The sequence below is a fragment of the Dipodomys merriami genome, unplaced genomic scaffold, assembly GCF_024711535.1.
Source record: "Dipodomys merriami isolate MVZ:Mamm:240054 unplaced genomic scaffold, mDipMer1.0.p SCAF_45, whole genome shotgun sequence".
NCBI lineage: Eukaryota > Metazoa > Chordata > Mammalia > Rodentia > Heteromyidae > Dipodomys > Dipodomys merriami.
The window spans coordinates 1,343,972-1,370,339 of NW_027206013.1; the positions used below are offsets into that span (position 1 = coordinate 1,343,972).

Below are 26,368 nucleotides of genomic sequence, written 5' to 3' on the forward strand. Positions count from 1 at the left end.
CCCAACTAACCACCAGAAAACTGAAAGTAGAGCTGTGGATCAAAGTGATAGAATTCTAGCCTTGATCACAAAAGCTCCAAGACAGCACCCTAGCCCTGAGTTCAAGCCCTAGGATTGACAAAAATAGTAAGAGTCACAGATTTTCCTGCTTGGGCTAGCTTTAAACCTAGATCCTCACATCTCAGCCTCTGAAGTAGCCACCAGCACCCAATAAAATACTCCTTTTGGAAAACTGTTGCCAAAGCCATCTGCCTGGGAACCTGTACAACTGTTCCTGAGTCAGTATGTCTCAGGAAGAAAGCCTCTATCCCATTCCCAGCTACTCCAGCCAGATTCTGGAGCCCTGAAAAGGGTTCATCTCTTGGTATATAGGATCTCTGACAAAGATATATGACTATTCTTCCACCCATATGGTCAGTCACATACAGCGTGGATCTGGGGCCTTCTGTCCACAAGAAAGCAGCCTGTCCTCCCTGATGCCCCTGGACCCTTCCAGACAGGCAGCTCTGTTATAGTTTAGTTGGTCCTAGAGAATAGACTTTCCCCTCAGCCTGAATCCCAGACCACACACTGTCATGATTCTGCACTGAAACTTCTACCACAAGCAGAACTAATTGAGAGTTCCTTTACCTTTCTCTGTAGTTGGACCTTTGCGTGACATTCCCTAGAAGGAGGCCCATGGGCTAGTGAAGCCACATTCTGCACCCTAGTCTTTTATCCTGCCATCCTGTTCATCCAACCCCATTAGCTAGTAACCAGGTCCTGGAAACAATGAGGACAAAGAAGAAGGAGGCCTATCTTAAACCATACCTGTCTTCAAATGAACCATGTCCTTAGGACCAGCCTCTGTGCCCTGGAAAAGTCTATGGCTGCAGGGCTGCTACTCTGGGAAGGCAGGATCTCACAAGCCAGCCCTCAGTCTTGCACATGACTCTCAGTGGCAGGGTCTGAGTGTCTATCCTGCAAGCTAGGCTGGACACAGACCATTCCCCTTTGCAGACCCCATTTCTGTTGTCTTGAGATGCTGATGCACGTTGACACTGGAGCTTTTGGGAGAGGGGAGAATTACAGTGCTGTGGCTCCCTTCCATGGCTGCTGCTAGAAATCCTGTTTTCCATTCCCATAAAGAATCTAATAGGCACAAAATACCCAAGGAAGAAGTGGTACTATGGCTCAAGTAGTAGAGTGTTTGCATTGAGTTGAAGAGCTCAGGGACAGAGCCCAGGCCCAGAGTTTAAGCCCCATAACAAAAAAAAAAAAAAAAAACTTGGTCTATGTCACCCTTCCACTTCTTCATTCTCCCCTTCTCTCCCAGCCCCACCTACCCAGGCACCCATGGCTCACACCTGTAATCCTAGCTACCTCAGGAGGCTGAGATCTGAGGCTCATGGTTCAAAGCCAGCCCAGGCAGGAAAATCCATGAGACTCTTCAGTAAACCATCAGAAAACCAGAAGTGATGTGCCTCAAGTGGTAGAGAGAGAACCTTGAGCTGAAGAGCTCAGGGACAGTGCCCAGGCCCAGAGTTCAAGACCCACAACCGACAAAAAAAAAAAAAAAAGACCCAAGGACCCCTGTGTTAATTTATCTTCATCACATGTGTCAAAATACCTGAGCAAATCTACTTAAAGGAAGAAAGATTGATCTCTCAAGATTTCAAAGTTTCAGCCCACAGTTAGGCTTCCATTGCTTTTTAGGCCTGTGGCAAGACTTAAACATCATGGTGGAAGAAAGCTGCTCCCTTCATAACAGCCAGGAAGCAGCGAGGAAGGGAGAGTCCTAGAACAAGATACACTCAAAGGATACCCAAGGACTTGTTTCCTCTACCTAGACCCTGCCTTGTTTCTATCACCTCCCACTCACATCACCAAATTATGAATCCAGCAGTGGGTGGAGTCAGAATTTTCATGATCCTTAAAGGGATCTCATCTGTTTCCCAGAAGCCCATCAGCTGGCAAGCCAACCTCCAGGGATCATTTCCTAATAATCCCTTTTGTAGGAAGTTAGCCATGCCAGGTGAGCAGAGTAACCAGGAAACTCAGGATTGAGGGATATGTAAAACTTTGTCTCAGGCATCACTGATGCTCTTAAGCCCAAGCATGATGGATTACTGTGTCTATCCTGAGTTCAGAGATGTTGGGTGGGTGTGGGGAGACGAAAGACAGTGTTCCTCCTGAAGATTTAGGTAAAGTCCTCATGGGGGAGGAGCAGTGGACTAGAGGAGGCTTCTGGAACAGAGTATTTGAAGGCTGCAAGAAAGTTCAGCCAGGGGCTGGGAAGGTGGCTCAGTGGTAGAGCACTTGCCTTGCATGCTCAAGGCCCTGGGTTCGATTCCTCAGCACCACATAAGAAAAAAGCCGGAAGTGGCGCTGTGGCTCAAGTGGTAGAGCGCTAGCTTTGAGCTGAGGAGCTGAGGGACAGTGCCCAGGCCCAGAGTTCAGGCCCCACGACCGGACCCAAAAAAAAAAAAAAAAGAAAAAAGCCAGAAGTGGCGCTGTGGCTCAAGTGCTAGAGCACTAGCCTTGAGCTGAAGAGCTGAGGGACAGCGCCCAGGCCCAGAGTTCAGGCCCCACAACTAAACCAAAAAAAAAAAAAAAAAGAAAGAAAGAAAGTTCAGCCAGAGAGAACAAAGGTAGGAGGGAAAGCCAGGACTGGCACACCCTGCCTCTGCCTCTGCCTACCTACACAGCCTTACTAGAGAAGCAAAGAACCATGAACTTGGTGGTTGATTGGGGAAGATGATACTGAGATTGCTTTCACAAGAGCAAAAGGCAAGAGTCAGAGCTGAGGCATGGAATGCGGGCAGGGAGGCATTGACAGACCACAGCACATAAGTAATCTCTAAGCACATCCTTGGGTAGGGCCTAGCAAGAGCAAGTTCCTGACTCCTGACTTTGCCATCACCTCCAACTCAATAACCTCATAGAGAATTCAATCCTTAAGAATCTAATAAGGGGGGGCTGGGAAGGTGGCTCAGTGGTAGAGCGCTTGCCTTGCATGCTCAAGGCCCTGGATTCGATTCCTCAGCACCACGTAAGAAAAAAGAAAAAAGCCGGAAGTGGCGCTGTGGCTCAAGTGGTAGAGCGCTAGCCTTGAGCTGAAGAACTAAGGGACAGAGCCCAGCCCAGAGTTCAGGCCCCATGACCGGACCAAAAAAAAAAAAAATCTAATAAGGCCCCATTGAGGCAGCTGAAGCTCTATCCACTTTCATTATATGTTATAGCTTAGGCTATGGTTCTCAAACTTCACCCCTCTCAAACTGTCACCCCCTGTCAGCCAACCTATGACAGGTTGGTTTCAACTGTCTCTTAGCAAAGGAAAGGAATCAGGCTCTGCTGAGTGAAGGAATATGCCCAAAGTTATAAGTAGCCTCAAGCCTTGCTTAGGCCCACTGCTTTGACAGAAATCTAAGAAGGAGTGAGTCAGAACCCCACTTTTAACCCCTATCCCACGTGGCTTCCTAAATCAGCCACTTGCCAGTTCTCCAGTTTCCTGGCTTCAATGAAGCCCACCAATCAATGAAGAATCCTGGAGTTCTTAGCTCCTGGGAAGCAAACAGGCTAGTGTATAGATATTAAAGTCATGTGAGCAGAGACACCCAAGCTTTTGAGGGCTTGTTCATCATTTTTTAAAAAATCTAATTGGTGCCACATGCCTATAATCATTGCTACCGGGATGCTAAGATCTGAGGACTTAGGTTCGAAGTTAGCCAGGGGAAGACAAGTTCAAAAGACTATCTCCAGTCAACAAGCAAGAAGCCAGAAGTGGAAGTGTGGTTCAAATGGTAGGACACCAACCATGAGCTAGAATGAGAGACCCTGAGTTCAAACCCCAATGCCCCCACAATCTAACATCCAGAAGAAATAAAAGCAAATACACTAACAATCCAACCAATAAATATGAAAAAGAACTGACACCTTTCAAATTAAGAAGTACAAATGGCCAATAAATACATTTTTTAATCTTCAATATCCTTTGCCAGCAAGGAAATGAAAATCAAAACTATTGAGATTCCATCTCACCCCAGTCAGAATAATCATAAGAAAACAAGCTAGACACTTGTGGCTCATGCATGTAATTCTAGCTACTCAAGAGGCTAAGATCTGAGGATCACAGTTCAAAGCTGGCCCAGTCAGGAAAGTCTGTGGGATTCTTTTTTTTTTTTTTGGGTCCGGTCATGGGGCCTGAACTCTGGGCCTGGGCACTGTCCCTCAGCTCTTCAGCTCAAGGCTAGCACTCTACCACTTGAGCCACAGCGCCACTTCCGGCTTTTTTCTTTTTGCTTATGTGGTGCTGAGGAAGCGAACCCAGGGCCTCTGGCATGCAAGGCAAGTGCTCTACCACTGAGCCACCTTCCCAGCCCAGTCTGTGGGATTCTTAACTCCAGCTTATTATCAAAAAGCTGGAAGTGGTAGTGTAGCTCAAGTGGGACAGCACAGCCTTGAGCAAAAAAGCTCAAGGACAGTGCCCAGACTCTGAGTTCAAGCCACAGGACCTGCACAAAATAAAAGAAAAAGAAAACACGTAAATACCAAGACACAGGGAGAATATAACTTTAATTCACTGTTAGTGGGAAGACCCAGCCACTATGAAAATCAGCATGGAGGTTCCTCAAAAATTAAAAACAAGCTGGGCACCAGCAGCTCATGCCTATAATCCTAGCTACTCAGGAGGCTGATATTTGAGGATCTTGGTTCAAAGCCAGCCCAGGCAGGAAAGTCTGTGAGACTCTTATCTCCAATTAACCACCAGAAAACTGGAAGTGGTGCTGTGTCTCAAGTGGTAGAGAGCTTGCCTTGAGCTGAAGAGCTGAGGGACAGGGCCCAGGCCCAGAGTTCAAGCCCACAACCGCCAAAAATAAAAATAAAAACAACTGTCATATGATCCTCCTCTACCCCTCGGGTATAAAGCTGAAGAAATACAATAGAGATACCTGCATACCTATTCAGCCTAGGTGATGGAAAGTCCATGAGACTCATCTCCAGTTAACCACCAGAAAACAGGAAGTGGTGCTGTGGGTCAAAGTGGTAGAGCACTAAGGAAAAAATGCTCAGGGACAGGGCCCAGGCCGAGTTCAAGCCCCACAAATGACAAATAAAAAGGGAGGGGGCAGGGGAAAGAATAAGAAAGAGTTATGTATATGAAAATGTCATGATGAAACCCTTTACTGTGTTCAGGTTAATTAAAGCTAATTTAACAATGAAAAAAAGACCTGGCTCACACCTGTAATACTAGCTACTCAGGATGCTGAGATCTGAGGATCCTGGTTCAAATTGGGGCAGGAAAGTCCATGAGATTCTTATCTCCAATTAATCACACACACAAAAAAAACAAAAATGAATCAGTGGCTCAATTGGTAGATCACTTGCCTTGAGTGCAAAAGCTCATGGACAGTGCCCAGGCCCTGAGTTCAAACCCTGGGACAGGAAAAAGAAGAAGAAGGAAGAGGAGGAGGAGGAGGAGGAGGAGGAGGAGGAGGAGGAGGAGGAGGAGGAGGAGGAGGAGGAGGAGGAGGAGGAGGAGGAGGAGGAGAGGAAGAAGAAGGAGAAGGAGAAGAAGAAGAAGAAGAAGAAGAAGAAGAAGAAGAAGAAGAAGAAGAAGAAGAAGAAGAAGAAGAAGAAGAAGAAGAAGAAGAAGAAGAAGAAGAAGAAGAAGAAGAAGAAGAAAGAAAGAAAGAAAGAAAGAAAGAAAGAAAGAAGAAAAGATGTCCTGGGTTATCTGAATGGGCCCAATGTCATCACCAAGTCTTTAGAAGTAACAGAGGGAATCAGAGGGACTAAACTAGGTGACAGGGAAAGAAGAGCTAGACTGACCTTCGCTGGCAAAGACGACGAAGGAAAAGGACATCAAGCCAAAGAATGTGGACAGGCTCAACAGCCAGGAAAGACAAGGGAGTGGACTCTCCCTTAGGGTCCCTAAAAAGGACAAGCCTGTTGATACCTGGAGGTCGTGGCCCGTTTTGACCCTGGGAACTTCGGATCTCCGGAGATAATAAGGCTGTGTTGTTTCAATAGAACAATGTTGACGAAAAAATAACAGTACCCTGGCCTCTGTCTCCTGCCCCTGATGGATGAGCCAACCTTGGGAAGTCAGGGTATGCATCCCTACTCTGTCATTACCTGTGGACGGCGCAAGTTAGTGGATTTCTGGTGGCTGTCAAATAAGGATTGCTTTCAGCCACCTCGCCTCCCGCGCCAGAGGTGGAGCAAATTGCTAGAGCCTGGGGCGCAGGTGTCGCCTGAAAGCAAAGAGCCGCGAGGCCGCCAGAGGGCAGCAGAGGCCCGAACCGCCCCCACCGCCCGCCCTGAGGCCCGACTACGCCTGCGCAGCACTCGCGGCAGCCCCGGACGGGAAGTGGGCGGGGCCGTCGGGGAGCATTTTGCGGGGCGCGGAGCGGCGGGGTGGCAGGTGAGGCCCGCGGGGAACCGGGAGCGACGAAATCCGGGTTGGGAGCGAGCCGCGGAGGCTGGCAGGACTGGAGTGAGGGTCAGGTGCGCGGAGGTGGGGGTCCAAGGTTCACAGCGGTGAAATGGGGCTGAGGAACCCGGGAGACGGAATAGGGGGGCTGAGGAAGTAAGAAGGCCCGGGCGAGGCTCGTCTGCAGGGACCTGAGGAGCATGTGGGGTGGAAAGAGGACTGAAGAGCAGGGGGAGCAAGGGGGGCTTGGGGAACCCGAGAATCGGGGCTGGCGTGCTACGGCGTGGGGCTGGGGTGGGGCGGAGGGGGGAGGAATCTGTTGACCAGGGAGGGTCTGGTCCAGCCGAAGGGCCCAGGTGGGACCCCCGGCTTGGTGAGCAGACTGGAGTAGCATGGGGTGACACACCCCATTCTTCAAGGATCCAGCCTATCCCACCCCCCTCAGGAACACGTGGTCAGGCCCACTGCCCTGCTTCCTACCCCCACCAGTGCAAGCACCTCGTGGGACCGCTACTCTGCCGAGCACCCCGTATTGCCAGGGCTCCCCCCGGGCTTCTGAAGGTGAGTGTTTAAGTGAAAGCAGCGCGTGGGCCGCGGCGCCTTCCGCTGAACTGTGTCAGATAGTGCCTCAAGTGTGGAGACCTTGGGCTCCCACTGCAGTGTGATTTCAGACAAGCCCATTCACCTGTTTGTTCGTGCAAGCCAAAGGTTTTCTGCCCCGAGGTCCCCTGTGTGACTTATGTCCTCGTGACATTTCCAGGGACAAGTTCTCTCGGCCAAACTGCATCCACCTGGGGGTTGGAATGTGGTACTGGCAGTCAGTCAGATCATCACTGGCTTATTGCTGGCTTTCATGTCCCTATCTCTCAGTCAGAGTTCACGCTTTTCCTCCAGCAACCGAGGTGTGAGTGACAAAATCACTGGGCACCGAAACTCCTGATCAAGCCCTACTTTTTCATGCTCCACCGGTGAGAGCTTTAATAGAGAGCTTCCCCTCCTGAAGTCCATTTCTTCATGTGCAGTGTAACCTGATAATATGAATTATCAACACAGTTGTGAGAGATAAAATAAATACCATATCTGTTTGGTGTGGGTGTGGGTGTGTGCATGTGTGTGCCAGCACTTGTGTCCTTTAGCTTTTTCACTCAAGGTTGGCACTCTACCACTTGAACTACAGCTCCACTTCCAGCTTTTTGGTGGTTAATTGAAGATAAGAGTCTAGCAAACTTTCCTGTCTAGCTTCAATCCTCAGATTGAATCTTCAGATCTCAGCCTCTTAAGTGGCTAGGACTACAGGCCCAGCTGTGAATACCGTCAGTTCACTTGGAGAATTCCTTTGAGATGTCACTTAATGCCAACTCTGTCTTTAAGGCCCATCTCTGCTACTTAGCCATCCTAGGTAGTGTGTTTTGGTTTCCTCTTTGAAAGTGTACTTTGTCAGGTTGCATATCTCAGCATACAGTGGCCACTTTACCTTCATTCTGCCACCACAGTTGCCACTTGCTAAGCACAGAGGGCCACCAGGGTGGGCACCAATCATAGGGAACATATGATCCATCAAGAAAGTCCAGCCTTGAAAAGTGTATTTTTCAGCAATATAGATGTATTTAAAGGCCATAGAACTGTACATTAAGTATGCTTAGGGGTTGTCAGATACAGAGCTTGAGTCTCCTATCTCAGACAAAAAAGAAAAATGGTTAAAGTAAGCACAGAGGAGCTTAGGGGTCCAGAGGTATGACTTAGGGGTCCAGCCTGTGCTTAGCATACATGAGGCCCTGGGTTTAATCCCCAGCACCCCCAAAATGGTTTAAGTGGTACATTTTAGGTTATATTTTACCACATTATATAATCAGATAAACATAAACCTATAAGAATATTTTCCTGTGTGTAGAAAAACACCTTGTTAAGATCTGGTAGAATTGATACCAAACTCCTTTCAATAAATATTAATAAAGAAGATTCTCCATTGGTTAATTTAAAAATTAAACATGAGGCTAGGAGTATGGCTTAAGTGGTAGAGTGCTAGCCTAGGAGGAAAAAAGTAACAGTTCAGTACTTTTATAACCATAGTCATGCAGTTTTCTCATAAATATTCCTATTTGCCAGGTACCAAGTGGCCCATGCCTATAATCCTAACTACTTAGGAGGCTAAGATCTGAGTATTGGTTGAAAGTCAGCCCAGGCAAGAAAATCCCTGAGACTCTATCTCCAATTAAGTAACAAAAGAAGTGAAGCTGTGGCTCAAGTGGTAAAGTGCTAGCCTTGAACAGAAAAACTAAGGGACAAAACCCAACCCAAGTTCAAACCCCAGTATAAACACACACACACACACACACACACACACACACACACACACACACACACACACACACACACACACACACACACACACACACACACACACACACACACACACACACACACACACACACACACGATTACTACTTTGTCATTACCCAGATTCTGAAATTAAACAAGACTTGACAAGTATTTTGTCTGTAACAGCTAGAAAAAATAATGCAGTTGTACAATTATATAGTAGTTTAATTTGAAGGTCCAAACCAGTAAACTAAAAGAATATAGATCCTTCAGATTTTAAAAGGAAAAGAATATCTATTGTGTCAAGTACCAGGAAAAGGGTTATACAGCTGTGGAAAACAGCATGCTGGGCTGTTTTCCTCAAAGGTCGAAAAGATGGCAACAGAGCTTTGTATAGCTAAAGATTTTAGTGGGAGGCAAAAAAAAAAAAATCATAGGAGCAGAGAGACTTCAGGATTACTTCAGTTCATTCAGAAGAAAGAGGTGGGAGCCTATCCTGGCAATAAAAGAGCCAAAGCCCAGGCTTGGTGACCAATGCGAGGTGGATCAGGGACAGGAAGGAATCAGAAAAGCTGTGCAGTCAGGGACCAGTTCCCCAGTGTGAGCCCCACCCAGAAACTTTGGGCAAGTCACTTGGCCTTTACACCACAGCTGCATTTGTAAAGTAGAAAGAATCACAGGATGGTTGTCAGAGGTTAGAAGGGGTGACATTGGGAAAAGCAATAATGGCACTCAGGGCCCTAACAGCAGGACGTACCCTTATTAGCATCACTGCTGTGGTCAGCTGATTGAAGTGCAGAGACCTCATTCCAGAAGCCAGCAGGAATCTGTTGAGGGTCATGCTTGGCCTGACAGGTCAAAGCAGGCAGCACTCCCTCCAGGTTTTTGGTGTCTTACACACATCCCTCCCACTCAGCCTTTCACTCTGTACCAGACAAGTCAACAACTCTACACCAGACCAGCACCTATTAGTTTTTCCACAGCACTGCCATCTCCCTAAACTCCCTTATCCATATGCTGCCTACTGATTGGCCACCACCTCCCTCTTAAGACTCTTTAAGTGATCCCAAAAGAACTTAGAATCCTGTCACTATCCCTTGCCTGTCCCAGCAGTGTCCCTAGCTCCTACTCTAGGTTAGGAATTTCCCTCCCACCATTCTCTAGGTTGTGGGCTGCCCAGGGCAAGGATTATTCTGCTCCTATCCCTAAAGCCTGCATCAGATTCAGGAGCTTATTGGATAAAGGCAGAACAAGAAAGGATATTATTTGTTTCCTTTATTCCAGCTGGGATCCAGGGAAGGAAAACTGTGGCCTGTTCTTTTTTGTTTTTTGTTTTTTTGGGTCCGGTCGTGGGGCCTGAACTCGGCCTGGGCACTGTCCCTCAGCTCTTCAGCTCAAGACTAGCGCTCTACCACTTGAGCCACAGTGCCACTTCCAGCTTTTTTCTTTTTGCTTATGTGGTGCTAGGAATCAAACCCAGGGCCTCATGCATGCAAGGCAAGCGCTCTACCACTGAGCCACCTTCCCAACTCCTGTGGCCTATTTTTGTTTTTTTTTTTTCCTTACCTCTGATGCCAGCTGGACAATGAAGAAAATAGTCCAGGCAGCAGAGTATTGGTGGCTTTTTTTTTTTTTTTTTTGTCGGTCGTGGGGCTTGAACTCTGGGCCTGAGCGCTGTCCCTCAGCTCTTCAGCTCAAGGCAAGAACTCTACCACTTGAGCTACAGTGCTACTTCTGGTTTTCTGTTGGTTTATTGGAGATTAAGAGTTTCACAGACTTTCCTGCCCTGGCTGGCTTTGAACTGAAATCGTCCGATCTCAGCCTCCTGAGTAGCTAGGATTACAGGCATGAGCCACCACCGCCCAGCGATATTGGTGGCTTTATGCCTGTAATCCTAGCTGAGATATGAGGACTGTAGTTTGAAGCCAGCCCAAGCAGGAAAGTCTGTGAGATACTCTTTTCCCTTTCACCCCCCAGTCCTGAGGCTCAAACTCTGGGTTTGGACGCTGTCTCTGAGCTCCTTTTTGCACAAGGCTAGTGCTCTACCACTTGAGCCACAGAGCCCCTTCCAGTTCTTTCTGTGAATAATTGGAGAAAAGAGTCTCACAGACTTTCCTATCCAGGCTGGTTTTGAACCATGATCCTCAGATCTCAGCCTCCTGAGTAGCTAGGATTACAGGCATGACCTACCAATGTTGGACAGTCTGTAAGACTCTTACCTCCAAATAACCACCAAAAAGAGCCAAAGTAAAAATGTGGTTCAGGTGGTGGAGTGTTATCCTTGAGCTAAAAGTTCAGGGATAGCACCTACAGAGTTCAAGCCCCAGGACTTGGACCAAAAGAGTCTGAAGTAGTAGTCCCCAGCAAACAAAATTGCTTTGAGCCCTCTACCTGTCTAGCAAAAGTAGGCAGTTGGTATAGACCCTGAGAGTGAGCCAGCCTGTCCTCTCTGCACCGGCTGGTGGAGTTTTGCAGATGAGCATTGATTGCCATGTCACACTGTGCAGCCCCACCTGCCCAGACTCCATTCTGTGTACATGGTACAAATTGTCATTGGGACCCAGGCCAGGTCCTGGGTTCAGGGCAGTGGGCATAGGGCACAGAGAGCAAACAGGTGGTCAGGTGCACACTGGGCTTCCAGCCTGTGCAGACTGTATTGCTACAATGCAGAGAGCCCTGAGGGGCTGCAGACTGTGGAGAGGGGCTCAAGGCACAGGAAACACCCAAAGGGTGGAGATGAGGAAGAGGTACCAATGTTGCAAAATGCCCAGCATACAAGTCACCAGCCATTGTGGTCAAAGATGAAAGGGCTTGAATTCTGTACTTGAATATGAGGTTTCTTGCTGTAGACCAGCAACTGGAGCTCTCTGTGTACCTTTGAAGGTATAAATTTGCCATCTTTTCATTTGACCCTAACCATAACTTTCTCTGAGCAATTTAGTTCACTAGAGGTTTCAATGTCTCTTGGTCATTTAATTGCATGGGAACTAAGTGTAGTCCAAACACTGATAGTTGCTTGGGAGATAGTACCCCATTCATTATTTACATTTCTCTGTCAAATGCACCAGCAAGCCAGAGCTATTCATAGCAGACAGGAGGCCTAGGCCTTTTCCTCCACTTAAGGATGCTGAGTTTTCAGGGAAATTTCCACCGTCTTGTTGTCTTCTGATGGGTCTAGTCTTTATGCTTACAGCTCTGCTGGGCTGTGCAGGCAGGCCCTGAGACCCTGTCAGCCTCTCTGCTGATCATCCTCCACCGTCCACTCCCAAGGTTTCTTGCCTGCTGTCATTTTACCAAGTTTTATCTTTGGTTAGAATATATCCATTCTGCTCCCATCCCGATTTTTCCTTCTTTGCTTTATACTCTGTTTGTCTGCTTGTCATTTGTAATGACTACATTGCATTTACTTGTACGTAAATGAAAAGATTGACAAGGAATTTTAAATCGAGCCTCATAAATAGAATATTTCTATGTTCTTCTAATGTATCTGCCTACAACAAATTAACTTTGGATTCCTATCCTTGAAGAGAGTATTTTTTTTTAGTTTACCACCCTTCATCCTTTTTTTTTTTTTTTCTTTTGAGATGGTACCAGAGCTTGAACTCAAGGCCTCAAGCTCCCACTTGGCTTTTTCACTCAGGGCTGGCACGCCACAGTTCCACTTTTGGCGGCTAATTGGAGATAAAAGTCTCACGAACTTTTCTGCCCACGCTGGCTTCAAATCATGATCCGCAGATCTTTTAGCCTCCTAAGTAGGAGTATAGGCATAAGCCATCTATGCCCAGCTATTCTTTACCCTTTGCAACCCCAATTTTGCATTGATTGGCATTGAGACTCTCCAGTCCATCTAGATCTGTGTGCGTGTTTTCTCCTTATGCTTCCACACTTGTGCTAAGCTAATAATCATTATCTCTTCTTGCTTTCAGCTCTTAATCCTTCAGCTCCAGGCCTTTGCCATCAACCTCCCTTATGGCAAGGTTTAGAGGCACTCACTGTCTATAGGGATTCTAAGACTGATAGTTCTGGAATATTCTTGCCTGGGGTTCTACCATTTAGAACATTCGCTTAGAACCAGGAATGGGCTAGGAAAAGGATGAGCTAGAAAGCTGCTCCTCCGATTTTACCACCTAGAACTTGTGGTGGCCCTCACAATTATGTCATCTTAAAGCACCCCTTTCTGTTTCCTCTAGTAGTAAACACAGTGATCTTTCCTGAGCAAAGTTCCAGAGCCTGGATATAAAATAGAGCCCTCAGAGGTGCCAGAGCCATGGGAGGGCTGGAAAGAACTATTGATAGCACCAGTCCCAGGGTGCACCTACCTAGAAGGGGCAAGAGAAATAGGTCCTATGCTGAGCGCATGCTCACAGGGAGGCAAGGTACCCAGCTGTACGTGGTGTCAAGCAAGGCCTGGAAAGGCCAGGCTGCTGCAACAGGAAGAGCCAAATGGGGGAAGGTAGAGCAAATCATAAGGCCATAGAAGAAAGAAGGAGCCACGAATGTGGTCCAGTTGTTGAGTATTTATACCTAGCATATACAGGACTTTGATTTTAATCTCCAATACTGGAAAGGGGGAGGGGGAAGATGGAGAGACACGCTAGTGCTGGCTATGAATCAGAGGCAGAAATCTAGGTAGGACCCCAGGTGTCCAATAAGGTTACAGATTAGAGGACAGGACTAGTCTGCTGGCTGTGAGTGTGGAGAGGGCTGGTTAGCCAGGGCCATGGCTAGGTGGATCTGAGCAAGAGTGAAGAGCTACAATCTCACCACAGAGAGGAAGCCAGAGGGAGTTTTGGCAGTCAAGGCCCATGGGCACTGATGGTCCTCCCTTGGATGTGTGTGCATTGTAGGATGGTGACAAGTTCAGATTATGGATCCCTCCTGGGTCCCATTCTCCATCCTTAGACCTCAAGTGAAAGGCGGCCTCACTGCCCAGCCTCAGTGCTCAACGTGTGTGACACTGGAACTTGGCTCTTAATGTGTCTGGAATACACACAGCCTGGCTGCTACCAAGCCCTCAGCATTCCTAAGGATTCAGGAAGGAAAACACTGGACCCTGCACCCCCAGTGGATCAGAAACCTTGGGCCAGCCATAGTGCCTCTTCTCCAGCCAGGGGTTAAGAGGCTTGAGCCATCCTAAATACATGACCTACACCTGTTAAGAGGACTCTGACTAAACAGGCTGGACAGCATCCCAGTTACACCCTTTAGCACAAGTAAACCTGCTTCTCTCTTGCCTAGCCCTCAGGCTGACCCTTCTTGTTCTCACTTTGGTCCATCTCCCAAATTGCCCTGGACTCACTGCCCTACTCATTTGCTGTTCCTCCAAACTATCTCTGCAGGCTAGCACAAGTCCCTTCTCTAGGCACATAAACCCAGAGCCCTCCTGGTTGCTGACATCCCCAGGATTATATTGAGGACTAGGCTCTGATGTTCTTTTTCTGTCCCTCTGGCCAGACCAGCCATGCTGTGCTGGGAACAAGCCTTCTTTCTGTCATTTCTCTGAGATGTTCATGTGACCTATGTTGCTGGCATAATCCCAGAGGCTGCTTTTGAGTAGCCACGTGTCCCCACTTGGATCCCTGTGAGGATGCTGGCTGGGATGTTGATCTACTTCCCTTGTGCTCCCTGGATTAAAGGCCTGGGGCTCAGTACTGTGTCTGTTGTACACTGCTTGCAGATGGAAAAACAAAGCAGGACATGTGTATTCCACATTATCGGACACTTGTCATACTGTGATGCTGCTGACTCTAGTGTGTCTCTTCCCCAGAGTAAAGACTGACTAGAGACTGCCTCACTCCATACTCGACTGCACCACACTCCCTCCCCGGGATGCTCAGGGCATGGCTTCTGGAGCTCCACAGAACAGCCGCCGGATGGCCTGTGGCGCAGAAATCACAGACTTCCTGGATGCATTCCTCCAAGACTTTACAGCCCCGCTGAGCCCAGAGAGCCCTTTGCCATGGAAGGCCCCAGGGACGGTGCTGAGCCAAGAAGAGGTGGAGGGGGAGCTGGCTGAGCTGGCAATGACCTTCCTGGGCAGCAGGTAGGCTTGTGCCACACCAGAGGGGAGTGGCTGCACTGGGTGAGGAGCAAGGAGTGTTATGTCTGCGACTTGACACTATGTCAGCAGTATGTATGTGTTCCCCCTATCCACATTGCAAACCCCCAGTGAAGTCCTTGAAATCACGAATGGTACCTAATCCTATCATTTAATATCTTTCCCTCTTAGCTAAGCACTTACCACACATTGTAGCTCTAACTCTTGCAATTTGAAGTGCCAAAAAAAAAAAAAAGTAGCACGGATTTCTCCTCTTTCATGATTGCAAATTTTCTTCTTACAGTAAACCTTAGCAATTTTAGCACAGGGTTTTGTTTCTTTTTTCTTTTTCCTTATTAAGTTCAAAAGCATTTGCCTTCTCACTTTAAGTACATTATAGCTTCTCTTCAGCATATCTGAATTGTTGGTATCACTATTCATGGATTAAGGCCATTACTAAGTAAAATCCAGTTTCTTTGAGTGCTAGGATATTAAGATGTTTCATCTAGTAACCAAGACAGCTACTAAGTGACTAATGAGCAGGTAGCACAGACAGAACATGTACATTGGAAAAATGGATGATTTATACCCATGGTAGGATAGAACAGAAGGATGTAAGTTTCTTTCCCACTACTCAGAACAACACACAACTTAAAAGCTGCAGATTGTAGCTAGGTACTGGTGGTTTACACCTGTGATCCTAGCTGCTCAGTAGGCTGAGATTGCAATTTGAAGCCAGCCCTGGCAGCAAAGTTGATAAGATTCTTAGTTAACCATCAAAAGGCTGAAAGTGGAGTTATGGCTCAAGTGGTAAGGTACTAGCTTTGAGAAGAAAAAAAAAAGCTCACTGACAGTGTCCATACCCTGAGTTAAAGCCCCAGAACTAGCACAGAAAAAACAAAACAAAAACACAGACTATTGTTGACTGCAAGTAATTGAAATGACACAGAGTAAAACTGTGATTTAGAAGGATTGCTCTATTGCCTTCCTATGGCTGCCATAACAAAGTAACACAAAACTTGATGGCTTTGTATAAAAGAAATTTGTCTTCCATTTCTAAGGGCCAGAAGTGCAGGATCAAGGTGTGTATGTAAAACCTAGTTCTCTCTGAAGAGTCATAGGGGTGAATCATTCCAGGTCTTTGTCTTAGCATCAAGTGGCAACTGGTTAGTGTTCCTTGGCTTATAGACTCAGCTCTCTGATCTCACCTTGGTTGTCACCTTTGTTCTCCTTGGCTGTATGTCTGTAGCCTTGCTGCTTCTGAAGACACTAGTCATATGGGCTTTGAAGCCCCTTCTCTCCTCTACTGCAATAGGACCAAATCTGCAAATCTATAAACTACATTTGCAAAGGCTATAATTCCAGATAAGGTCCCATTCTGAGCAACTGTAGACTAGGACTTTGACATATGGGGCGGGGGACGGAAAGGGGCACAGTGGAATGCTTAATGCTAAGTCCTATTTCTGTCCATTCTGTAGGCAAGAAAGTAGAGGTAAGTGGGTGAAGAGACTGGATTGAGGCTTTGTGGGCAGAGCTGGGCCACACAACCCTCTAACTATCACAAGCTGAGAAATAGTTGGTGTTGTCCCCATTGGACCCGTGAGGAAGCCCAGGCATAGAGAAGTGACAGCCAGCTCCACAGTCTTCAAGGACAGCAGTGGACCTGCAGCCTTTGAAGCATCTCCTAGGCTGACCTCAGGCCCCTGCCTCAGAAGAGCTGTGATCCCCTCCCCTTTCACTTACTCATTCATTCTGAAAGTATTTGTCCCATGAAAGACAGAAGGACAAGGTCTTTTTTTATCCTCTCCTTCAGTTCAGACAGCTGCAGATGTTTGGAATCAGGCTAATTTATCATATACAAGAGGTATTCCAGGGGCTGGGAAGTTGGGCTCAGTGGTAGAGCGCTTGCCTTGCATGCCTGAGGCCCTGGGTTCAATTCCTCAGCACCACATAAGCAAAAAGAAAAAACCAGAAGTGGTACTGTGGTTCAAGTGGTAGAGCTCTAGCCTTGAGCTGAAGAGCTGAGGTACAGTGCCCAGGCCCAGAGTTCAGGCCCCATGACCGGACCCCCCCCAAAAAAAAACAAAAAAAAACAAGGGGTATTCCATGCATGTTAACAGAAGAAGGCTGTTGTATCCATGTGAACCTAGCTCCTCAAGAGGATGAGCCTAGTCTCTAGCCCCAGCATTATTCATGAGTCTTTTTTTTAAAGCTTACATTAGTTATTCAAAATACTAATCTTCTGAAAATCCCCTAAACCCATCCTTTGCCCCTATGGCTTACCCTAACAGCCTCTTAGCCTTGACTTGTCATCTTTGCATCCCCTGAGCCTGGTTTTTGCCCCCTCCTGCCCAGCAGAGTGGAAAACTCAAGCCTGCCTGCTATAACGTGGAAGCCGGTCTTTGCTGAGCATGTGGGCAGGTCTGCTCCACAGCCATGTATACACTGCAGTCCTGTACTTGCTCAGGTCAATAGACAGTGCTCTTCTTGGTGCTAGTGGCTTGTGCCTATAATCCTAACTACTCAGGAGGCTGAGATCTGAGGATCACAGTTCAAAGCCAGCCTTAGCAGAAAAGTCTGTGAGACTCTTATCTCCAACTACCAAAAAAGCTGGAAGCAGAGCTATAGCTCAAGTGGTAGAGTGCTCACTTTAAGAAAAACAAAATCGCCGGGCGCTGGTGGCTCAAGCCTGTAATCCTAGCTACTCAGGAGGCTGAGATCTGAGGATCGAGGTTCAAAGCCAGCCCGAGCAGGGGAGACCATGAGACTCCAATCTCCAATAAACCACCAGAAAACCGGAAGTGGCACTGTAGCTCAAGTGGTAGAGCGCTCGCCTTGAGCTGAAGAGCTGAGGGACAGCGCCCAGGCCCAGAGTTCAAGCCCCACGACGGACAAAAAAAAGAAAAAAAAAAGAAAAACAAAATCTAGGGGGCTAGGAAGTTGGCTCAGTGGTAGAGCGCTTGCCTTGCATGCCTGAGGCCCTGGGTTCAATTCCTCAGCACCACATAAGCAAAAAGAAAAAAGCCGGAAGTGGCACTGTGGCTCAAGTGGTAGAGCACTAGCCTTGAGCTGAAGAGTTGAGGGACAGTGCCCAGGCCCAGAGTTCAGGCCCCACGACCGGACCAAAAAAAAAAAAAGGAAAGAAAAACAAAATCTAAAAAAAAAAAAAAAATCCCTCAGGAACAGCACTCAGGCCCTGAGTTCAAGCTCAAAGACTGATACACAACAAAAGAGCAGTATAGCCAGGCGCTGCTGGCACACATCTGTAATCTTAGCTACTCAGGATAGCAGTTCAAATCCAGCCCAACCAGGAAAGTCCAAGAAACTTTTATCTCCAATTAACGTACCAGAAAACCAGAAGTAGCACTGTGACTCAAGTGGTAGAGCACTTGCCTTGAGTTGAAGAGCTCAGGGACAGTGCTCAGGCCCAGAGTTCAAGCCCCACAACTGACAACACACCCCCCCCCAAAAAAAAATACTAGCTTCTCAGGACACTGAAATCTGAGAATTGCAGTTCAAAGCCAGCCTGAGCAAGAAAGTCTTATCTCCAGTTAAGCACCAGAAAACTGGAAATAGCACTCTGACTCACGTTGAACTGAAGAGCTCAGGGACAGTACTCAGGCCAGAGTTCAAGCCCTCTGACTGACCAAAAAAAAAAAAAAAGGACAGTGTTCCATGACCATGTGCCCTGGGAGTGAAGCATATGCAAAAGGGTATTGTTGACTTGTTTCAGGGAAGTATTTTAGAGACAGGTGGAATCAAGCGGATTGTTTCCTAGGGATGCACAGAATTGGTCTGTCAGGATTGGTGTCACTAGGTGCAGGTGGTAAGGGAAAGGCACTTGAATAATCCTTCTCAAGGAGAGATAGCAGTAACGCCTGGGAACAGATGAGCAGAGGCAGTTCTGGACAGGGACAGCAACCACCAGGCCTACCATGCAATGATGACAAGGAGCAGCATTGTCTTGAGGGAGTCAGACTGGAAAGAAAGCTAGGCCCACAAGGACTGCAGAGAAGGAGGAAGAACAGATGGTATCTGCATGCTGGGATAGCAAGGAAACATAGCCTGAGCCAAAAAATCAGACTGGAGCTAGGCACTGGTGGCCCACACCTGTACTGTGATCGTTAAAAGCCAGCCCAGGCAGGAAAAGTCCATGAGACTCTTACCTCTAGTTAACCACCAAAAAGCCCAGAAGTTGAGCTGTAGCTTAAGCAGTAGAACTTCAATATTGAGCAAAAAAACTAAGGGGTAGCACCCCGGCCCTGAGTTCAAGGCTGGCACAAATAATAACAATTAATCAGAATGGATCTCAGGGGGGTTCACAGGATATCTCAGCCTGGGCACAAGTACAAGAAAGCTACTTTGGTAGGGCCTTGAAGGGGCTCTAGTGTGAGTCTTCACTTCCTAAGTCCCTGGGCATAGGGATTCGGAAAGACTTTTGAGGGTGCCTGAGGTTACTTTACAACAGTAACATGAGAAAAGGTTATATGAAGGCATCTGCAGTGGATGACTGCAATAAGGAAGGGCTGGGCAGGGGATAGGGCTTAGGAACAGAGATGCAGTAGAGTTTGGATGGGATGAGGGAGGAGATGAATTTGTTTGAAAATATCAGTGGTTAGTGATGAGAGAGGAACCAAAGCCTCCTCAGTTCTGAAGTCCCACACCACCCCCCCAGCACCCCAAAGCCTCTCCTATGTATCTGTCCTAACAAACTTGAAATGTGTATTTAAAGTCTTTTTTTTTTTTTTTTTTTTGTCAGTCATAGGGCTTGAATTCAGGGCCTGGGGCCTGTCTCTGAGCTGTTTTTGCTCAAGGCTAGCACTCAACCACTTCAAGCCACAACACCACTTCCAATTTTCTCCTGGTTAACTAGTTAACTGCTCAGACTGGTTTTGAACTGTGATTCTCAGATCTCAGCCTCCTGAGTGGCTAGGATTATAGTCATGAGCCACCAGCACACAGCTAAAGTCTAGTTTTATAATCCTAGTTCAAAGCCAACCCAGTCCTTTAGACTCCTATCTCTAATTAACCACCAGAAAACTGGAACTGGAGCTGTGGCTCAAAGTGTTAGAGCACTAGCCTTAAGCATAAACAGATCCCAGTCTGAGTTCAAACCCCAGAACTTAGGGGGAAAAAGCTTATTTTTAGTCATCATAATAGATTTAAGTTGTCTCCCTTCATGCAGACATGGGTGTTCATTCATAAGTGCACTCACCACCTGGAGTGTGAACTTTATGTGCAATCTGTACAGTGTGCCACTGTCCATGGGTTACCCACATGCATACTTACCTCTGTTCATTGGTGCCTACCATCCCACTTTAGCCTCTTGGGATTGGTGTTCTGAGACCCTACAGAGGTTAGACCCTGAAAGCTCTGGTTTCTGCTGATTTGAGGTCCTGTCTCCTCTGTTATTGATAGCAGTTTCCTGGTCACATGTTTAGTTCCTGCAGCAGCTACATGCCTTAACAGAGTGGTTATTCAGATGTAGTTTTCCTCTCTCCTGCTAAATTCACCTACCCCAGGTGGCTGATATTACTTGGGTCCCTAGAACTTTTCTGGCTGACCTTCATGGTATAATGATCTAGGACTCAGGGCCTCCACAGTGTAGCCATGGGGTGGGACCTTGGATGTTGTGTCCAGGAAAAGGATGCTGGTGGCCCAAGGCCAAGCATTGTCTGGGTCCACATGGCCGGAAGCTGCCTCCCTGCCCCTACTAGCAACTCCAGCAGGGAGGGAGTGGGCAGGAAGTTGAAGCATGACCTCACAGGGCCAAGGAGAACAGAGCCCTTCTTACTGTGTGGAAGGGAAAACCCAGTGGTTGGCAGGAAATGTCAGAATGGAGGAACTCATTTCTCATGTCTTGGCTTGTTTACCTACTTTTTGGGGGAGGGGATGGGAGTTGGAGGAATCAAATCTATAGCCTTGTGCATGCTAAGCAAGTGCTCTACAACTGAGCCACACCCTATCCAGGGTGGTTGTTTGTCAGAAGTTTCTACCTTAAATCACTCATTTAAAGTATTAGTTCATACAGTAGATTCCAGACACCATCTGCAGAGCCTTCACACACCCAGCCCCCCTCCCCACCACAGGACATGACCCATCAGCCAGGATACTATAAGGTTCTTGTTCTCTGGTTAAAGACAGAATATCCTCCCTGCAGTGAATCACCTGGCTGTCCCCAGGCTTGTCCTTCACCCTCAGTAACAGGCAAAAGGCAGTAAGATCACATCACACAGCCTTTGAGCCCTCCACCCCCGCCCAAAGGAGGCAGACTCAGGATTGTAAGGTCCCCTAGAGTCTATAGGAGCTGAAAGAGGGCTGGTCCATTCTGCCCAGAAAAGCCAGAGAGACCATCTATGCAAGTGGAGTTTGAGTGGGGTCCCCAAGGCATGGAGCCCCAAGGATGGGAGCAGGATGGACATGGAAAGGTGTACTTCTCACAGCCTCAGGCCATCCTCCCAGCTGCCCTCCTCCTTGGCCACAACAGGCTTCTGTCTTCCCTCCATCTATCTCTCCCGCCTCTCTGGCCGGGTCTGCCAAAGGTACCTGATAACAAGGTTGGCATTTCTTTCCCACCACTTGCCTTTAGGCTAGAGTGACTTTCCAGTCTATCCCACCTGCTTCTACTCAGTTCTTCAGCTCTGTTGACCTTCAAACCAGTCACCAAGTTTTCATCAGAATTGCTCCCAGTGAAAGACAGTGATCCAATGATCCCATTGGATCATTCTCCACTTCAGCAGCTGCTCCCTGGATGGGCCAAATCCTTCATTCAATCATAGCTCCATCTCTTGCTAGATCATGTTCCTTTAGCTCCCTAGACCCCTTGAACTCAACAGAACCTAAAAACCCATGGAAAGAACCCATTACCCTAACCCAGGCAGGTTAATTAATGGTGCTATCATTCCAGTTGCTCAGTAGAGAGACTTTGACTCTGTCCCTGTTCTTTCCTCTGTTCAACCCCTAAGCAGTTTCCCTAGATATTGCTCTTCTCTGCTCCCTCCATCCATTGCCATGGCCCCTACTCAGCTTAGACCTTGACCTCCTTACTGTAGGCTCTGTACTAAAGTCAAACATGCGAGTGGCTCCCCATGGTCATAAGTCTGGCCTACCCTCTTACTCCTCCCTGCTGTTCCATTGGCCCATCTGCCCAGGGATCCTGTGCACCACTCAGTTACTATCTCCACTAGACTTGCATGGTTTATCTAAAAATATAGCACCTGAATCCCATCTTCAGATCTACTTTCTGGGACATTATACCAAGTTACCACAGACCAATTAATTGAAAAACAGAAATCTATTGTCTCATATTTCTGGAGGCTAGATGTCTGAGGTGAACATATTGGCAGGACTGGTTCCTTGTTCCCTGATAATCCTTGGCATTCTTTAGTGTATAAATTAATCTGCTATATCTCTGGCTCATGTTCATGTGTGTCTGTGTCTCTGTGTCTAAATTTTCCCTTAAAAAGGTATCAGTCATACTGACATAGGCCTATCCTACTCCAATATAACTTCATATTAGTTAATTATATCTCCATTGGCCATATTTCCAAGTGAGGTCCCATTCCATGTGTTAAAGAGTCTCAACATGTGAATTTGGAAGGGGTACAGTTCAGCTCATAATATGCCCTTATTCCTAAGTCTTCCAGCTGGCACTGTTGATCCTCTTCTCTCCTGTGACACATGGGCCAGGAACCATTTATCAGCGTGAAAATGAAGCAAATTTGCCCAACACCAAGGCTCACATGCCCCTGTGACACCTTCTAAGCGGGTTCCTTTGGGTGATGTGTGTCTGCCTCTGGGTACTGTGGGAACATCCATCCCAGCTCCCTGAGGACAACTGCTATGCTGCTCATCATGACCCATAGCAGGATATGAGCCACCAGCACCACCTCCAGAGGGTCCTCTGGGTGGGAGGGTGCCAGGCATGGGCTTCCGCTGGGAGTCGCCCCAACCCCATTTCTCATTTCTTTTTTTTTTTTTTTTTTTTTTTTTTTTGTCGGTCATGGGGCTTGAACTCTGGGCCTGGGCGCTGTCCCTCAGCTCTTCAGCTCAAGGCGAGCACTCTACCACTTGAGCTACAGCGCCACTTCCGGTTTTCTGGTGGTTTATTGGAGATAGGAGTCTCACGGTCTCTCCTGCCCGGGCTGGCTTTGAACCGCAATCCTCAGATCTCAGCCTCCTGAGTAGCTAGGATTACAGGCGTGAGCCACCAGCGCCCGGCCTGCCATTTCTCATTTCTTGTCCCTAGGAATGCTCCACCATCAGTTGCTGAAGCTCTGACCCATGAAGCCATTTCCCAGCTGCTACACACAGACCTTTCTGAATTTAGGAAGTTGCCCAGGCAAGAGGAGGAGGAAGAGGAGGAAGAAGAGAAGCCTCCTATGACCTGTGAGTTGCTTTCTTCTCGGGTGGTGCTGGGCTGGATAGCACATCACTAGGGTAACGTTATGAGCAGTATGTTGCGCAAAGCCAGTCAGAGGGGCAGGATCAAGGGGCAGAAAAAAGGCACCTGGCTTTCCATGCCAGTCACCCAACAAGACAGGGCCTCCATGCGTGCCATATTCCCTTTTAGGTCCTATTTCATACATACCTTGGGACTGGTCTGAATCAAGTCTGTCCTCTTTTACATGTGAGGAATCCAAGGTGATAATTCTCAGTCAGGTGGCCAGATTAAGTGCACTCAGTGTTTTCCCTCAGTTAACTGGAGGTCAGTCAGCAGAGTGATGTGTGAGCCATCCACAGGGGCAGCATCATGGTCCAGGTGGTAGAAAATGCCCCAGAGGGGACACCTTGGTCTCAGCTCACTGGAGGCAAGATAATTAGATGGAGACCTTCAGTGGTTTCCGTGACCCTCATGCTGAGGTGGTGATAGCGGCTCACCTGTCACCTGTCTGCCATCAGTGGGGCCTGGCCCTGGCACCAGAAACACCACAGAACAACCAGAAGCCTGCAAAGCCATTTGACAGATAGTCTGCTTGTTAAAATGCAAGGCTCTTGTTCTGCGTGACTTTTTTATTTCCTAGTAATTGCTTTTTATTGTATTTGACCAAGGCGTTAGTTCATGTTGGACCAAAGCTACAGGAAGAGAAAGTGACAGGCTGCAGGGCAGATCCAGAAGGAGTGTGTGTGGCTTTTTTTCCAGCTGGAAATTCACCTCTGCAGCAGTCATCCAGGCAGTAGGAAGCAGATCTTCCCTTTCTTTGCCATTTCCTGTCTGTGTTCCTTTAAACTCAGCATTATCCCATGCATAAAGGGAAAAGCAAAAGACAAAGTGGAGGAAAAGAGAAAAGAAAAAACACTCCAGGCATTTAGCATCCTGTGTGCCAGGCCACTTCCCTCCTCCTCCTGGTCCCTTTTTCCTTGGCTCCCATCCCACCTTCCATCTGAGCACAGCCTTGTCTCCCTGCCTGGGAGACAGCTGTCCTCGATGACAGGCAGCCATTGTTCTTCACAAAGCGGACAGATTTCCGGCAGTGGCAGCTGCCACCAAGTGGACCCACAAAGGGAACTCTCCCTCCCCAGCCAACCCTGGCTAGTTCCTTTGTCTGTCCAGGCAGGAAACAGCATCACCTGCTGGTGGGAAAGAGAACTGCCCTGACTTGCACAGCCAAGCCCTACACCTGGGACCTGTAAGGAGGGAAGACCTAGGAAATCACAGCTTGCTCTGCCCTCCCCTCCCTGTTGGCCCCACAGCAGTATCATACAAGCCTGGGCTAGTGGCCTTGATTACTCACAGAACCTAGCACAGTCTGTTATCTCCAAGCCATTCTTGCACAAACTGTATCAGGGCAGGCATTGTGAAATTTAGCACCCAAAGTGAAGATACACTTGAAGCCTCTGTGCCTACCACTTCTCCCTGGTCATAGATTTTTGTTATTGTTTTTTGTTGTTAGTTTGGTTTTGTTGTTGTTGTTGTTTTGTGCCAGTACAAGGGCTTGAACTCAGGACCAGAGCAGTCTTTTTCTTTTTCATTCAAGGCTAGCACTCTACCACTTGAACTACAGCTCTACTTCCAGCTTTTTGTTTTAAATTTTTATTGTAATTAGAAATGTGATATACAGAGGGGTTACAGTTACATAAGTCAGGTAAAGAATACATTTCTTGCCAGGCACTGGTGGCTCATGCCTGTAATCCTAGCCACTCAGGAGGCTGAGATCAGAGAGTCACGGTTCAAAGCTAGCCTGGGCAGGAAAGTCTGTGAGACTCTTTTCTCCACTTAACCATCAGAAAACTGGAAGTGGTGCTGTGGCTCAAAGTGGTAGAGAACTAGCCTTAAGTAAGAGTTCAGGATCAGTGCCCAGGCCCTGAGTTCAAGCCCCTTGACCACCACTACTACCACCACAACAACAAAAGAGTACCTTTCTTTTTTTTTTTTTTGTCGGCCGTGGGGCTTGAACTCTGGGCCTGGGCGCTGTCCCTCAGCTCTTCAGCTCAAGGCAAGCGCTCTATCACTTGAGCTATAGCGCCACTTCCGGTTTTCTGGTGGTTTATTGGAGATAGGAGTCTCACCTGCCCCAGCTGGCTTTGAACCGCGATCCTCATATCTCGGCCTCCTGAGTAGCTAGGATTACAGGCGTGAGCCACCAACGCCCAGCAAGAGTACCTTTCTTTTTGGACAACATTGTCCCTTCCCTCCACTGCCAGTTTTTTTGGTGATCAGTTGGAGATTACCCAGGCTGGCTTTGAACTGGGAGCCTCAGCTCTCAGCCTCTCTAGTAGCTGGGATTACAAGCTTGAGCAAACAGGCCTCCTGATAAGGAAATTATAAAGCTCCAGGTCCATAGCTCTTGGCCAGAGGAGCAGGTCAAGGATCCAGTAACCTGAGGACCAGGAATCACTGTTCAAGCTTATCATCCTTGTTTGTAACTGCTCTTTGCTTGGGCAAGATTCAAGTTCAAGCTGGGTGCCCAGTGGCTCATACCTATAATCCTAGCTACTCAGGAGGCTGAGAGCTAAGGATTGCAGTTCAAAGCCAATCTGGACAGGAAAGTCTGTGAGACTTTTATTTTTCTGTTAATAATGCGTTTTTATTTTCTTTTTTAATAGATTTTTTATTGTAAAGATACTGTACAGAGGGGCTGGGAAAGTGGCTCAGTGGTAGAGCGCTTGCCTTGCATGCATGAGGCCCTGGGTTCGATTCCTCAGCACCACATAAGCAGAAAAAAAAAAAGCCAGAAGTGGTGCTGTGGCTCAAGTGGTAGAGTGCTAGCCTTGAGCTGAAGAGCTGAGGGACAGCGCCCAGGCCCAGAGTTCAGGCCCCACGACTGGACCCAAAAAAAAAAAAAAAAAGATACTGTACAGAGGAGTTACAGTTACATGATCTCCAATTAACCACCAGAAAACCACACGTGGCACTGTGGCTCAAGTAAGTGGTAGAATACTCGCCTTGAGCTGAAGAGCTCAGGCCCAGAGTTCTAGCCACATGATGGACAAAAAAATAAAAAGTCCAAACCCATGAATGGAAGTAGTAGTGGAAAGGAAAGAGGCAGCTCAGGGCTATGTGCTCCCTGTGTACTTTGAGCCTAATAAGCACCAGCAATTTCCAGCATGAGTGAGCAGGAGCCCACAGCCGTTTTCCAGGTGGTTTTCTGAACAGA

General features: G+C 47.7%; 1 protein-coding gene across 5 annotated transcripts in view; it reads left to right on the forward strand.

Annotated features, from left to right (window-relative positions):
- Positions 1-6,362: 6,362 nt before the first annotated feature.
- The window catches only part of Ppm1f (protein phosphatase, Mg2+/Mn2+ dependent 1F), a 36,934-nt gene continuing 16,928 nt past the window's right edge, over positions 6,363-26,368 (forward strand). The window contains exons 1-4 of one of the 5 annotated variants that reach the window (XM_069994250.1): positions 6,363-6,406; positions 6,861-6,976; positions 14,502-14,777; positions 23,020-23,159. In XM_069994250.1, coding sequence (XP_069850351.1) covers positions 14,575-14,777; positions 23,020-23,159 — 343 coding nt within the window. In that variant the 5' untranslated portion in view covers positions 6,363-6,406; positions 6,861-6,976; positions 14,502-14,574. The other 4 variants (XM_069994251.1, XM_069994252.1, XM_069994254.1 and 1 more) reach the window with 4 other exon arrangements.